Source organism: Talpa europaea (assembly GCF_964194135.1).
Source record: "Talpa europaea genome assembly, chromosome: 4".
Lineage (NCBI taxonomy): Eukaryota > Metazoa > Chordata > Mammalia > Eulipotyphla > Talpidae > Talpa > Talpa europaea.
The window spans coordinates 25117718-25131969 of record NC_140070.1 but is presented as its reverse complement, the minus strand read 5'-3'; the positions used below and the strand labels follow the sequence as shown (position 1 = coordinate 25131969).

At 39.3% G+C, this 14252-nt stretch overlaps 1 protein-coding gene across 1 annotated transcript in view; it reads right to left on the bottom strand.

Annotated features, from left to right (window-relative positions):
- MME (membrane metalloendopeptidase) overlaps positions 1-14252 on the bottom strand; it is a gene marked incomplete at its 5' end in the record, with an annotated part of 91520 nt that overhangs the window by 47817 nt on the left and 29451 nt on the right. The window contains one exon of the mRNA XM_084231244.1: positions 11981-12046. Within this exon, the coding sequence (XP_084087370.1) occupies positions 11981-12046 (66 nt within the window). The remainder of the gene's footprint in view (positions 1-11980; positions 12047-14252) is intronic.

Here is a 14252-nt window from a genome sequence, read left to right as displayed (position 1 = left end):
CTACTAAATGATTGTAAGTGAAAGATGCACACTTACATTTAATATGAACACAAAGGCACATCTAGTTTGCATAGACTCTCTAAAAGGATCAAATGTAAAACTAAGAAGTAGAAGAAAATATTCTATCAAATAAGAATGTAAGCAAAATGTGCAAAGTTATTATCAATTTGAAAGTCAAGAGGACAAGTTTTAAGTAAGATTTAGATGCTAGCATTTTGTGACCTTTATTAAATGCTAAGTAAACAGTTCCCTAGGGAGAAGTCTCTCTCTTCTCAAGGACACCCTGTGATGCTGGAACTGTCTAGCTAGCATCGCTATCCATGGATCTGTCACTTAATAGAACAAACTATTTTTCAGCTGTGAGTTTGTGTTAAAAACTTAATCACTAAGAGACCAGAAATGAAAGGATGTTTTTATATATATTTTTGCCATTCCATTCTTTTCCTATTAAATGGTAATTAGAACTCTTGTTTCACTTTGGAATTAACAAGTATGTCTGAATTCATATCTCATGGGACCAACTTTTATAAAGTACAAGCATGCAGTGTTTAGAATTAACTGTATTTCAAAGTATATAAATTCATCTTATTTAGCAGAGAATTGCTACTGGCTTTGAAAGAAATGGTAATTTAAATTTTGTAATATCAACCTACTGAGACTTTTTTCTTCTTTTTTACTCTGTGGGATGCTTTTTTAGTTAATGAGGTGAAAAAGTAATAACAATAACAAGAAGGCTCTTATTGCATTTTTTTGATTGTGCAAACTAGTCCTATGCCAGTATCTTTATCCTTCAGACCATAAAAGTTTGCATAAAGCAAGCACCAGACCTTTGGCTGATGCTTCTGGTCTGCTGAGCTGGTAAAGTTTTCCAGAAAACTAAAAGCATGTGACATCACCAGCTTCTGAGATGCATAAATACTTAATACAGCTATATGGAATATACAACTTCCTTTAATGAGCCCCATTACCTGGTAACTATTCCAATGTGACTGATTAAAACATGTGTCTTACTATCTTCATTATCTTTCCTGGCTTCCAAATTTATCTAGTTGCTATCTTAATCCTAGCTTACTGCTGCTCTTGAAACCTATTTACAAGATATGTTTCTACCATAAGGCTTTAATTTTCTTCCTTGAGATACTTCTAGATATATAAAATGCCAAATGATATTACTTATTCTGCTTTGGGGAGAAAGTAATCAACACATATTTTAATATCTGAACAGTACATTGGTAAGGATAGTTTGAAAATTGGAATTCATTTTTTTCTTTTTGGTTACTAAGAAAGCAATTAGTTACATTTTTTTGACAATCACAATCATAAGGTAGCTTAGTTGAAGTCTTGATATAATGAAGACGAACAAGAAACCACCTAAACATTTACATATCCTTCCTTTAAAAATAAAATATGTTGGGCCCCGCTGATGCAAGGGGTTGAGTGCAGTGCTGTGAAGCTGTCTGCAGCCTCTGCAGCATGAGTTCGATCCCTGGCCAGCCCAGGGAGCTACCCACATGGAGCAGCAGATCTCTCCTTACTCGCCCACTTCTTCCCTCAGCATGTACTTTGGTCTATCTGCCTGTTCTGTTCCCTGCTCTGTCTCTGGTGAATCCTCTCACCTCCCACACCTCTGACCTGTACCCCAGTTCTTGTAATCATAAATAAATAAATCTTAAAAAAAATAAAAATAAAACATGTTAAATCCTGACACTTGTCATAATAGTTCAAAAATGATAGATATAAACAGTTGGGTAAAATCCACATACTCAGTTTTTAAATGACATACTATTAATAAGTTATTGACCAATAACCAGCAACACAAATGTCTACTCCATTTGTTTGGTTCATTTTACCGAACCAAACAATGGTATTCACAAACTGACTGTTCAGAAATTGGGATTCTTGGACCTCCCCAGTGGTGCAACGGTTGAGCGCTGGGTTGCGAAGCTGCCCACAGCCTAGCAGCGCCGGTTCGATCCCCGGCCACCAGGCGAGGGTCCCACATGGCACGCAGACCTCTCCTGCCGCCTGCTGCTCCCCTCAGCAGTGTATTTCGTTAGTCTGCCTGTTCTGTTCCCCGCTCTGGCTCTGGTGAATTCTCACACCCTCCCGCGCTTCTGACTGTACCCAGTGCTTGTATAAATAAATAAATTAAAAAAAAATCATTATTAAAAAAAAGAAATTAGGATTCTTAAAAAGAATCTTGGGAAAAAAGCTGAGATTTGTTGGAGCCTCCAAAGAGGAAGAGAGCAATGCCAGAGCAATGCCATTTGGTTACCATCTTCACACCTGAGTGTCTTTGTTAATGAGTAACAGCAAGACCCAAAGAGGATCAGAGAGTGAGTTCTCTGGTTAGACTGGCTGGCACTGGAGTACCTAAGAGCACCAGCAAACTATGAATTAGGGGGTTCCACTACTAAAGATTCTGTTCCAAGACACCCAGCTTTTACAATTTGTCTCTAGAAAGAAAAGACATAATGTGGGCATGAGGTGACTGAGAAGTCACAGAACTGTGATATTCCTAGCCCCTGATGCTGGGGGATATATAAAAGTGTTACACAGAATGTTTCCTAGGGGAATCTACAAGGGGACACCAAGGAGAATAGATGTTTCCTATCAAAATGGCTTGGAAATTTTCCCCAGTTTAAGGAGCATGTCAGGGAGATGCAGCTGTGAGACTGGAGAAACTCGCTGCAGACATACAGAATCTCGTAACTATCCTGGGGAACAGAAACAGGAAACAGCCCACAATACTAGCAGGATTCTGGAGCAGGAGGACAGACAGAAGCAGATCAACAGCATGGGGGCTCATCAGGCTGTTAATGAGGAGAACCTGGAGCTTCATATGAGCCCTGATCGTATAGCTTCCAAAGTTTTGTTGCACAAGTTTAGGAAGCTGTATGTACAGGCAATGTTCTTTTTTTATTGTATTTTTTTTCACTAGCAAAAAGATTATAATTCACTAAAGACTCAGATGATCTTTAGCATTTTTTAGCAACAAAATGTTTTTCAAAGAAAGGTATGTTCATTGCTTTTTAAGACTTAATGCACTTATACACCGAATACATTACATTACAGTGTAAACCTAACTTTTGTATGCACTGGGAAATCAAAAAATTCACGTGACTCACTTTATTGGGCTATCTGGAACCCACCCCCCAATATCTCAGTAAAGGTGTGTGCCTATAGTTTTTTTTACAAACTAATTCAGTGAATCTCAAAATTCTCTTGTCAAATTCACCAAGTCATTTTACTGCAGGAAACCTACCCTTGTCACCAAGGATAAAATGAGGTTAGTGGTCTCCCTTGCAGAATCTGCTTTTTCAGTCCACCAAGCAGTAGCCAGAGCAATCTTTTACAAAGACATATAAAATTGCATTTAAATGATCCACCTTCCCCTTTCCCTAGACATTGACCTCGTATCAAGTCACTTTGTTTTAGTTCCTTTATAACACTATAATTTCCATTTATCTCATTTCCTTAAATTATTAATTTGTTTCTTTTTTGCTTGTCTCCTCCCATAAGACCAAGAATTCCGCACAAATTCTGTCTTGTTTTCTCATTACCCCTACTGCCTGCAAAAGTTCCTGTCACACAGTAAAAGCTCAGAGAATATGTGTTGAGTGAAAATAGTGAAGCTCAATTTTAAGTATAGTAAATAAATTTCACTCACTTTCTATGTCATCAGACTTCTATTCTCAGCCTGAGTTTGGAGAAGTTTCTCTTAGCTTCTATTTTGGGTAAGTGGACAAATCAAATCTTCTCTAGGTTTAACTCAGCTCTGTCTTGCACTGCTCATCTGAAATGACTGTAAATCTGAAGAGTGTGGTCTTTCTAGGTATGTATAGCTTAGAGAATTTTTGTGGTCAGTATCTTCTCTTATTCAGAGCCACAGGTCCCAGTTGTCTCTGGTTCCTGGCCATCTTAACCATCTTCCAAATCCACTATCCTCATCCCTAAAAGGTCTCCATTTTTTCCCCCTTGAATTTCTTTTTTTAAAATATATTTTTTACATCACTGTTCATTTTTAAACAATGTTTGTTTGTTTCCCCTCAGCCCTCAGTCCCCTGTGCTCCTCCCTCCTTCCCTCTGATCCCTCTCCCTTCTCCTCTCCTGCAGGATGTCTCTGGTTTGTAATTGTCTGTTTCTTTTTGTTTTGTTGTGTTGTGTTATGTAAGCTCTCCATTTTTTATGAGCTCCCTGTTCGTCTACATTTCTTCTTAACTCTGGCCTCTCCTGCCACGTCCCACAGCATTGCATCCTATCGGTTTTCATCTCCAACTCCTGCTTCACTTCCACAGGCTCTTATCTGCTACACAGCAGATTCCTCACTTTTCTTTTAGCCCTGAAATTCTGTTTAAATTAGTATTTTGTTGCTATATCAAGAAGTAAAGTATCTCATTATGACTTTCTTGGTTTGTGTGTATGTGAAGGCCTGATAATACAGAGCCCTCTCATTGGTACACGCAATGTCCTTAGGTTCGGAACCCACTACTTGGCCTTCTCTACCTTTTTAGACACAAACCATAAAAATAACTAACTTTGATTGGTGTCACTTAAATGTGGAATATAGAGAAACCAGACAAAGGGTCAGACAAAGCCAAACTCAAGCACTAGCCCTGAAAGTTGACTATAGAACTGAGACTTTCAGAGAGGGAAGGGAAAGCGGGGGAGAGTGCAAAGTGGGGAGACAATGGATTATGATGGGGGACTAGGGGTGCCTTGGTGATGGGAACTTCATGGTAACATCACCAGAAGGAGGGGAAGCTATACTTCCAAAATATAAAAATGATGTTAACCAACATTAACACAATTTAAAAAAACACCCCAATTATTCACATGTGCTCAAAGAATTTTGAATTCTTAACCTACAGATTTCCTTATAAAAAGAAGACAAAGTGACAATTAGTCTTGATAAGCTAATGAAGTAGGGAAGGGAAGCTTTGAGACCCGTTTCAATTCATCTCCATTAAAGAGTTCAGAGCCTTTTCTGAAGGTGGATGATTTCTTTCTTTTAAGATTTATTTATTCATGCATATAAGAACTAGGGTACAGGCCAGAGATGTGGGGGGTGAGAGGATTCACCAGAGACAGAGTGGGCAATAGAACAGGCAGACTGACTGAAATACACTGCTCAGGGGAGCAGCAGGCAAGTCAGGAGAGGTCTGCTGCACCATGTAGGTAGCTCCCTGGCTGGCCGGGGATCAAACTCGTGCTGCAGAGGCTGTGAATAGCTTCATAGTGCAGTGCTTAACCCCTTGCACCACCAGGGAGGCCCAAGGTGGATGATTTCTCAAGAAAATTAAACTCCTTATTCCTTTCAGTGAATCAAGAACTTTCTAATAGGAGGTGGTTGGCTGGTTTCATTTAAAAATGTTGTGAATGAGATCATTATTTTTTATGGCCATTGTGTATCATTCATAATGTTTTTCCTAGAAATGGATAGCCTGGTAATAGCTAGAACAGGACTGAATCTCGCAACTTCTGACTTTTGTGGTTGTACTATGTTATTATGTGATGCTGTTGGATAATCAGAATGCCCAGATCCCAGGTTCTCCTTCTTCAACAAATCAGGATGAGAGGATACTTGGTGAGACTATTTTGAGAACAGTCCCTTCTGCTACAGCATTCAGGAAGTTCTTTTTATTTCCTGGGAAAGGAAGTTTTACACAAGATGCAGCATAGATAAATCCAAACTGGTGAGACATTTTTCAAATTTTTAATGTCTGTACTTGATAATCATTTGGATGTCTCAGTGGCATTACCTAATAGTTAACCTGTGCAACACTGAGTCAGCATTTTTGGAAAAAGACAGTGTTTATCTAGTTTTGTTTGTTACTTCGTGTCTGCAGTGCACTTCCTAAATTAACAGTTTTGAGTGATATTTGTTATCCAGTTTTTGTGTTTTTTTTTTTTAATGTAGAAATAGTACCATATAGAAGGAAAGCTAAATAGGGAGACAAGAGATAGGTTTATAATGAGGTGGACTATAGTTATTTCTCACCTTCTTCTCTTAATAGAGCCCTCTCTCTATTTTCTTTTGGTGGAATCGTCAATCAAGTAGTCCCCCTTCCTGAGCCATGGGCATGGATGGCTCTGCCATCTAGCTATTCAGAGATCCTGATTCCATGGAGAAAATTGTTGGTTGAGAGGAAAGCAGGTGGCTGAAGTAGGGAATATCAGAACCTTCTTCAGACATTGATAGACATTGGAAGAGATGGGATTTTTTTTTCTGAATTGTGAAACTGCCAATGATCATCTTTGATGCCACGATGGACAGGACATAGCCTGCTAAAAAGAAAAGCTAACAGAGAAGAAAGTAGAACCTTGTGAATGGAAAAATAAGAGTTACAATGATTCATTTGAACCCCTGGGTTCAACATTTCTTGATTCATCCCTAGATCTTTACAATTAGGCGAGACAAAAAATTTTTTTTTCTACAAAACCTACATCAGAGTAGGTTTTTATCGCTAACAATTAATGTTTTGGATGCATGGATCTGCTATTCTATGACCTTAAGCAAGTCATTTTACTTCTTTGTGTCTGTTTCCTATTTTGTAAAATGAGGAGTTGGACTGAATTCTCTAATGTTCCATTTTAGCTCTCAGTCTGTGCATGAGAAAACAATTGTTAAGAAAACACACAATTCTGTCATATGAAAAACATAAGCATATACATATCTTTGGGTTGCTATTGTCTTAGGGAATGTTCCTTTTTTTTTTTTTTTTAGAGGCATGTTTTATTTATTTATTTATTTGTTTGTTTTTTTTTTGTTGTTTATACATGCACTGGGTACAGTCAGAAGCGCGGGAGGGTGAGAGAATTCACCAGAGCCAGAGCGGGGAGCAGAGCAGGCAGAAGGACCGAAGTACACTGCTGAGGGGAGCAGCGGGCGGCAGGAGAGGTCTGCGCGCCATGTGGGACCCTCCTCCGGTGGCCGGGGAGCAGCCGGGGATCGAACCGGCGCCGCAGAGGCCGTGGGCAGCTTCGCAACCCAGCGCTCAACCGCTGCGCCACCGGGGAGGTCCCCAGGAATGTTCCATTTTTAATTAAGGTAAAGTACAGAACTCGAAAAGGAACTGAGGTATTTAAGTTTTGAACAATAACCAGAGGCATATGTATAAATAAAAATATAAATGTAAATAAAAATGCCAGAATAAAAGAATTTATATAATAAGTTTGAAAGATAGCCTTATTATTTTAACAAAAGAAAAAAATAGGTTTTGTCTTTAAGGAAAGAAGTGAGTTCTTGGGAAAAAAACCAGGTTATTTATTTTCATTACTTGGTGTGATGACACAAGCATTTTACTGTTTGGAATACTGTACACATATCACAACATAAAATTTCCATCCCTAGGGTAACAAAAGAAAAAAAAAATTCTGTGAAGTGAAATGGCCTTTCTCAGTAATTACAGGTATCATTTTCATTGTTCCTGAGGAGTTTGGTTTTTGAGATTATGGAAGATGATTCCGTGGATGCTCTGGATGTTCCAAAAGAAAGGATTAAAAAGGCCTGGGAAAATGGGCCAAGATAATAATTTGATCAAGGAGATTTATAATTAGTCCTTTTGATGGAGCGGGTGCTACCTTTCCTCATCCCAGCCCGAGGCTTAACTGCAGAGCCAGACTCGAGAGTACAGCTTGAAAATCATGGGCTAAGGTTACAGGAAAAGTAAGCCAAGCCTTCCCTAGTCAGAGAGAGCATGTTTCTTGGCTAAAAATTTTAAAAGGTGGTGGACACATGTCAATCCTCAAAACTTCTCTTGGTTATTTTCAATAAAATAATGCAGAAATATGAAAAATGATGTAAGAATTATATAAAATAAAAAAATGTGGAATATAAAAGTATCTGTGTGACTATACTTAGACAATCTGAGTACAGCAGAGAAATTATTGGAGATTGAAAAGAAGGAACAGGATACATGGTTTGTAAGAGGCTCTGGAAATACATTCCATGAGCTATTCATGGTGTAGAGTCCACACTACCCCGAGAATCCTGGTGATGCCCTAGAAGGTGTCTCAAAAAAATGGGAGCTTCTGTGTTCCTTTCCTTTTCTCTCTTCCCTGCCTTCTTCCCCTTCATCCATGCATCCACCGATTCAGCAATATTTATTTGATAATTTTTAAGGGCCAGAAATTGAGCTGGGTATTGGGAATAAAGCAAAGAATGAGTGAGACATGGTACATGCTCTCACAAAGTTTACAGTTTTTAGGAAAAAATGACATTAATTAAAAAAATATATACAGGAACTCGTGTATTATGGGAAAATAGTCAAAAAAGTCCTCATGAGGAAGTGATATTTAAACTTAAAGGATGAAGGACCTCCCCGGCGTTGCAGCGGGTTGTGCGCAGTGCTGTGAAGCTGTCCCCGGCCTCTGAAGCACGGGTTCAATTCCCGGCCAGCCAGGGAGAATCCCACATGGCATAGCAGACCTCTCCTGTGTCGCCCACTGCTCCCCTCAGCAGTGCTTTTGGTCCATCTGCCTGTTCTGCTCCCTGCTCTGTCTCTGATGAATCCTCACCCTCCCGCGCCTCTGGCCTGTACCCCAGTTCTTGTATAAATAAATCAATCTTAAAAAAAAATTAAGGATGAGCAGAAAAAGAAGAGGCCTGGACAGGTTACAATATGTGGAATGTTCCAGGCAAAAGGAATGGCCTATGTAGTACATAGCCAGTGAGAAAATCACTGAAGACCAGTGATAACACTGATACAATGAGATTAACATTTCTTGCAGTTTTATAACTTCTTCACTATGTGTTATTTTGGTATCCTATCCTTTGCACCATTTTTTTTTCATGAAGCAATACAATAATGGTGAAAAAATGCTTAATAGGGTTAACTTCCTTCTGAGATAACAAGGCAGTAGAAAAACTAGAATAACTTTAATTTGATAGCTGGCAGGGGACACAGAGGGAACTAGGTAAGGGATTGCAGGTGGCAGTGATTGGGAGAGAGGAGCAAATATCATGGGGGAAATAAGGAAGAAATTGAATTTTTTTTCCATGACTACTCATGCTGCCCTCCCCTCCCAAATCCCTCCTCTCCAAAGAGTGGATTTTAAAAGAGGGAGAGGGTACAGAAATGTTCTAGTAATTACCTCCTTCCAGGATGACAGGTGTATTTTATTTCATATGCATACTCCCATCACCAGGGGGAGGTTGCTTGGAGCTTAGAGCAATGAATTGAGAAGTATCTAAGGTATGAGGTTGGCAGGAAGGAATTCAGTGACCAAACAGTGCTAGTAGAGAGGAAGCCAGGCAGCAAGCATGCTGTGAGTTTGATAATTTAATCCAGATCACTGGAGGGCACCCAATTTAGTTGATAATGACTTCCAGGTTGTAAATGTCAGTCGGCTGAGTTTTCTCTATCATTTGTTCATTTAAAGAGCTCTATGAGTATACAGCACATCTTTTATGAAGTTGAAATGATGTCATGGAAGAAGCAGTAGACAAAAACAAAAGTTCTTTCTCTGGTTCTATTACCCATGTTGAGTGTTTGAGGACAAACCTCAGATTTCTCACCCAGAAACTCGATAAACATATGACTGATTCTAGGTTGAACACGACTGTGTTATTTGACAAGAAACTTAGCATTCACCAGATCATTGGGTGCAAACTGGTAGAGACTGCTGAACATCTTTGGTATCCAAGATCCCCTTCTTTTAGAACCTTTCTTTCCATAACTGAATTTAATAAGGCACAGTCATGGCCACATGTGTTAAGACTACATTTACCTGCCTCCTTAATATTGACTTATGACCACATGACAATGTTCTAACCAAGAGGATATAAAACAACTCTGAAATACAGGAAAAGAAATTGTCTATCAATTGCCCTCTTTTCTTTTTCCTATGGCCTGAAATATGAGCAGGAACTGGTGAACCAATTTTGACCAACTTAGACTCATATTCAATGGTAGAAGAGGCTAATGTAGATCATCAAGGTGAACTCCAACTGAAGTCTCGCTCATTTCCATGGAGCAGAGCCTCTCCCTGCCTGCCTCCTTCTGAAGTATAACAGGAGGTGGAAGTAAACTTCTCTTTGTTTGAGCTACACTATTTTTGGGTCTCTGTTACCAAGGATAAGCCAGGATATAATTGATTTACAAAATCAAGTGTCTAGAGGGCCCAGGGAGTCAATACAAATCACTGAATTATCTAGACATGAACAAAAGATGAGAAAAAAAGCCCCATGTAGGTAGGGGTGGGGGCGACCATGATGCAACCTCATGGGGATACAGTCCAGTGTTTCCAATTCTATTGCTCTACCAATAAATCTAGACTCAAAAGTGTAATCTTCTGTGAAAAAAATACTGGTAATTAATCCAAAATAAAATAAAACCCACAAAACTCTTCAGTTTAAACAAAAGTCCCTCATTCTCAGACTCAGTCCTGTGGCAACTAGTTTGTGAACTATTCCAGATTATAAGATGGCATCGAATATAAAATGTACAAACCACCTTATCTACAGCAGCTTTTTTGGAAAAAAAAAAAAACAGAAAAAGAAACTTCACCATATGAAAATATATACTAAATACCAGGTATATCTTGATATTGGAAATGTTAAATATGAAAAAAAAATGTATATTTTAAGATTGGAAAATTTGATATGTTTTTAGAACTTCATCCTGAATGTGAAAAACATCCCAGTTGTTGATGATAAAAATATCATATAATGAGCCAACATTCCTCAATCATCCTCACCTCTGCAAAAGGAAGCAGCTGGACAGCTCGTGAAGTAATAGCTGCACCTACTCAGTAACGAGACGGTCATGAACTCAAATATCCTCTATTCATTTGACTATCTGAGCCATTAGTTGTGGCATTTATAATAAATCTTTCTTTTTGTTTCAAGGTTATACAGTCACTCAAAAAACAACATGGAATTTCATGTTATTTAAACTTAATATTTAGACAAAATACATGCTTGGCATAAATATACTTAGCTAATAATTTTAACAAGAAGAAATTATAGCCACACCATCATACAGTGACCTATTAGGATCATCGAAAGTAAACTTGAGGGGCATCTCTGGTGGCCTATGGGTTAAGTCTCCTCATTATCACCTCTAGTGCCTGAGTTCGATCCCCGGCCAGGGAGCTAACCCATTTATGGTGCAGCAGACCTCTCCTGTCTCACCGGCTGCTCCCCTTGGCAGTGTATTTCAGTCAATCCACCTGTTCTACTCTCCACTCTGTCTCTTGTGAATCTTCTCACCCCTGTACCTCTAGCCTATACCCCCATTCTTCCACACCAAAAAAAAAAAAAAAAGTAAACTTGACTTACTTAGGAGCTACAAAATAATTATTAGGAACTTATACCTATACCTTCACCAAATATCTCATGATATATCACAGTATTGATTGTCTTTGGTTGTTCCTTACCTAGATAAACAAGAGCACACACCCATCGGCAGAGGGACTTCAGGCTTGGAGACAGTAAGAAGCACTCTTGATTGTCTAATGGCTCTGTGAGGTACAATTGGCTAACTGACTGATGTTCTAATCAGAAGCTGCTGCAAAGTTTTGTCTGAAACCTGCCTCTACCCAGGTAGTCCTCTGAAAGGCCAATCAAAAGGCTTTGGAAGATCCTATAGAGCTTAACAGTACTGGACCATTCCTGGTCCTCAAGACACCACCCATAAACTATAATTAATCAGTTCATTTTTTGAATAATGTAATGTGCAAGGGAATCGAAAAACTTAAAATTGACTTCTAAAATGAATCATTATGAATTAAATACCAAGAATCAAGACACAATAAGAATTTCTTATGATACCTTCATTCCTTTCATTGAGAATGTTCATTCTATCAAAGGTAACTCACTATTACTGTATGATTTTAAATGCCTGCCCTTACTGAAGGACACAGAGGGTTAAGTTGACATCTGGTCTTAGCTTTTTTTTCCACTGTTTATAAGTTTACACAAATGATTATTTAGTTTTATTTTATTGCTTTTCTTTTTACAATTTTTTTTTTTTACCTCTTTATATATTCCAGTGCAATTATAGTAGTCTCTGGAAGGGAGGCCAAGTCGAGGTTGGTCAATCTATAAAAAAAAATACAGAAAAGAAAATAAACCATTGAGATGATATAGGAAAGCAGTACAATACAAGCATGCCCTTCCATGTGTCAGCAAGTCCTGGGATTTTTCTGTTTGTCAGGGTAACAGCCAGGCTGTTATTATGAATGAATACATAATTAGGGAGTGTTTTCCACATTTCTTATAAGTGTTAAACTGATGAGTAGTTAGATAATCTGGAGGACTATGCTGCCGATATTTGAGGGGAAAAAAGAAAACCTTAACGAGATATATACTGAAAAGAATATTTAATGCAGAACAGAGATTCAGGTGAACAAAAAATGATGAGTCTAGGACTTGGTCATATCTAAATGACACATTTATGGAACATTCCACTTCCTGAGATTCTAATATGCTCCCATGGGGGGACAGTCTTTTCTATCCCCACCCTAGTTGGGATGGAGAAAAATTAAAAGGTGGAAGGCTTCAAGTAGTGTCTCTAGAACTTTCTAATTAGTGGAGCTTGCCAAAGAATTTTTTTGAGACCCTTTACCCTAGGGAAATGGAAGAGAATCTTCCTGGGCCTCTCTGGAGCTGCTCCACTCAGGAATTTAGTAGTTAAGTGTTAAAAGAGGTAACTCAGCTCTGCTCGCCTTTGTCTGGCCCACCGTCCATACCCAGGGAGAACCGCTTGCACACACTTGCATCCTTGTTAACTTGCCTCTGGTGCACTGCATGGGAAGATGGGAATGGAGGCAAACAAGGGCATTTATGTGTTCAAGTGAGACTCCAAACAGCTGTGCAGTGGCAATGCCAAGGTAAAAGAAACATCACCAGAGGATTGGTGTAGAAAGAGCCAGAAGGCAACTCCACATCCAGGGCCTTCTCCAACTTCCAAACCCTTCTTAGGAAATCACATGGTCATCATGCAGGATGCTGACATTTGAGAGCCAAAGGAGAAAACTTCAAAAGGGAAAAAAGCAGCCCTTTCCTGTCTATCTGGCGATAGCCATCAGGTAAGTCAAGATGGGCGCTTACAAATACATCCAGGAGCTATGCAGGAAGAAGCAGGTGGATGAGATGTGTACTGCTGGCAATCACGCCAGTTGTCAAAGCTCCACAGGGACTACCCTTCCCTGCCCCCATCCAGTCTGACAAAGCAGCTGACTGGGATATAAGGCCAAATTAGTTTATGTCATATATGGGGTTCTCATGTGTCATGGTGGTTGCAAAAGTCCAGTTCCCAAGGGAGCAACCTATGGCAAGCTTAGACATCATGGTGTGAACCAAATAAAGTTTGCTGGAAGCCTGAGAACACAGCTGGACACAACTGTGGAGCTCTGAGTCCTGAATTCTTATTGGGTTGGTGAAGATTCCACATACAGATTCTCTGAGGCTATCCTCCTAGCTCCATTCCATAAAGCTTTCAGATGAAATCCTGACACCCAGGGGATTATTACACTAGTCCACAAACACAGGGGTGTTTAGTGCTGACATTGTAGTTGGCAAGAAAGGCCTCAGGAAGGGCCCCAAGTTCCACCACATACATGATGATTCTCACCCTGCAGCTTGGAGAAGGCATAGACTCTGCAGCTCCCCCGCTAACTAGTAAGGATGTTTGTAAAATTCTTATTTAGTAAACAATCAAGGACAGTCATGTCTGCTTTAAAAAAAGGCAGAAAAGGGGTCCACTGTAGAAAAGAGTTGGGTTCAATACCTTTCATGATTTTAATAAAAATGACCAAAAAGATTTAGGCAATAGTGCTATGATTCTATGACTTGCAACTTTTGGGGTATTTTCTTTTACAGAAGATCAAATAAAGTACGTAATTTTATTTTATATATTTTATATAAAGTCCTTTCCAAGTACACTCTTTAAGAATTAGTTTCGGGGCTTCCCTGGTGGCCTAGTGGTTAAGTCTTAGCACAGCCATCCTGCAGCCTAAGTTCAATCCCTGGCCAGGGAAGTGACCCACATGGCCCAGCAGACCTCTCCTGTCTCGCCCACTGCTGCCCTCAGTAGTGTATTTCAGTAGATCTGCCTGTTCTGCTCCCTACTCTGTCTCTGGTGAATCTTCTCACCCCCACCCCTTGGCACCTCTGGGCTACACCCCAGTTCTTTCATGCAAAAATAAGTAAATAAAATCTTTAAAAAAAATAGTCTCATTTTAGGGACACCTTAGGTAAGCCTAAATGAATAATTTATATTTTTTAAAAAATCTAATAAAACCAC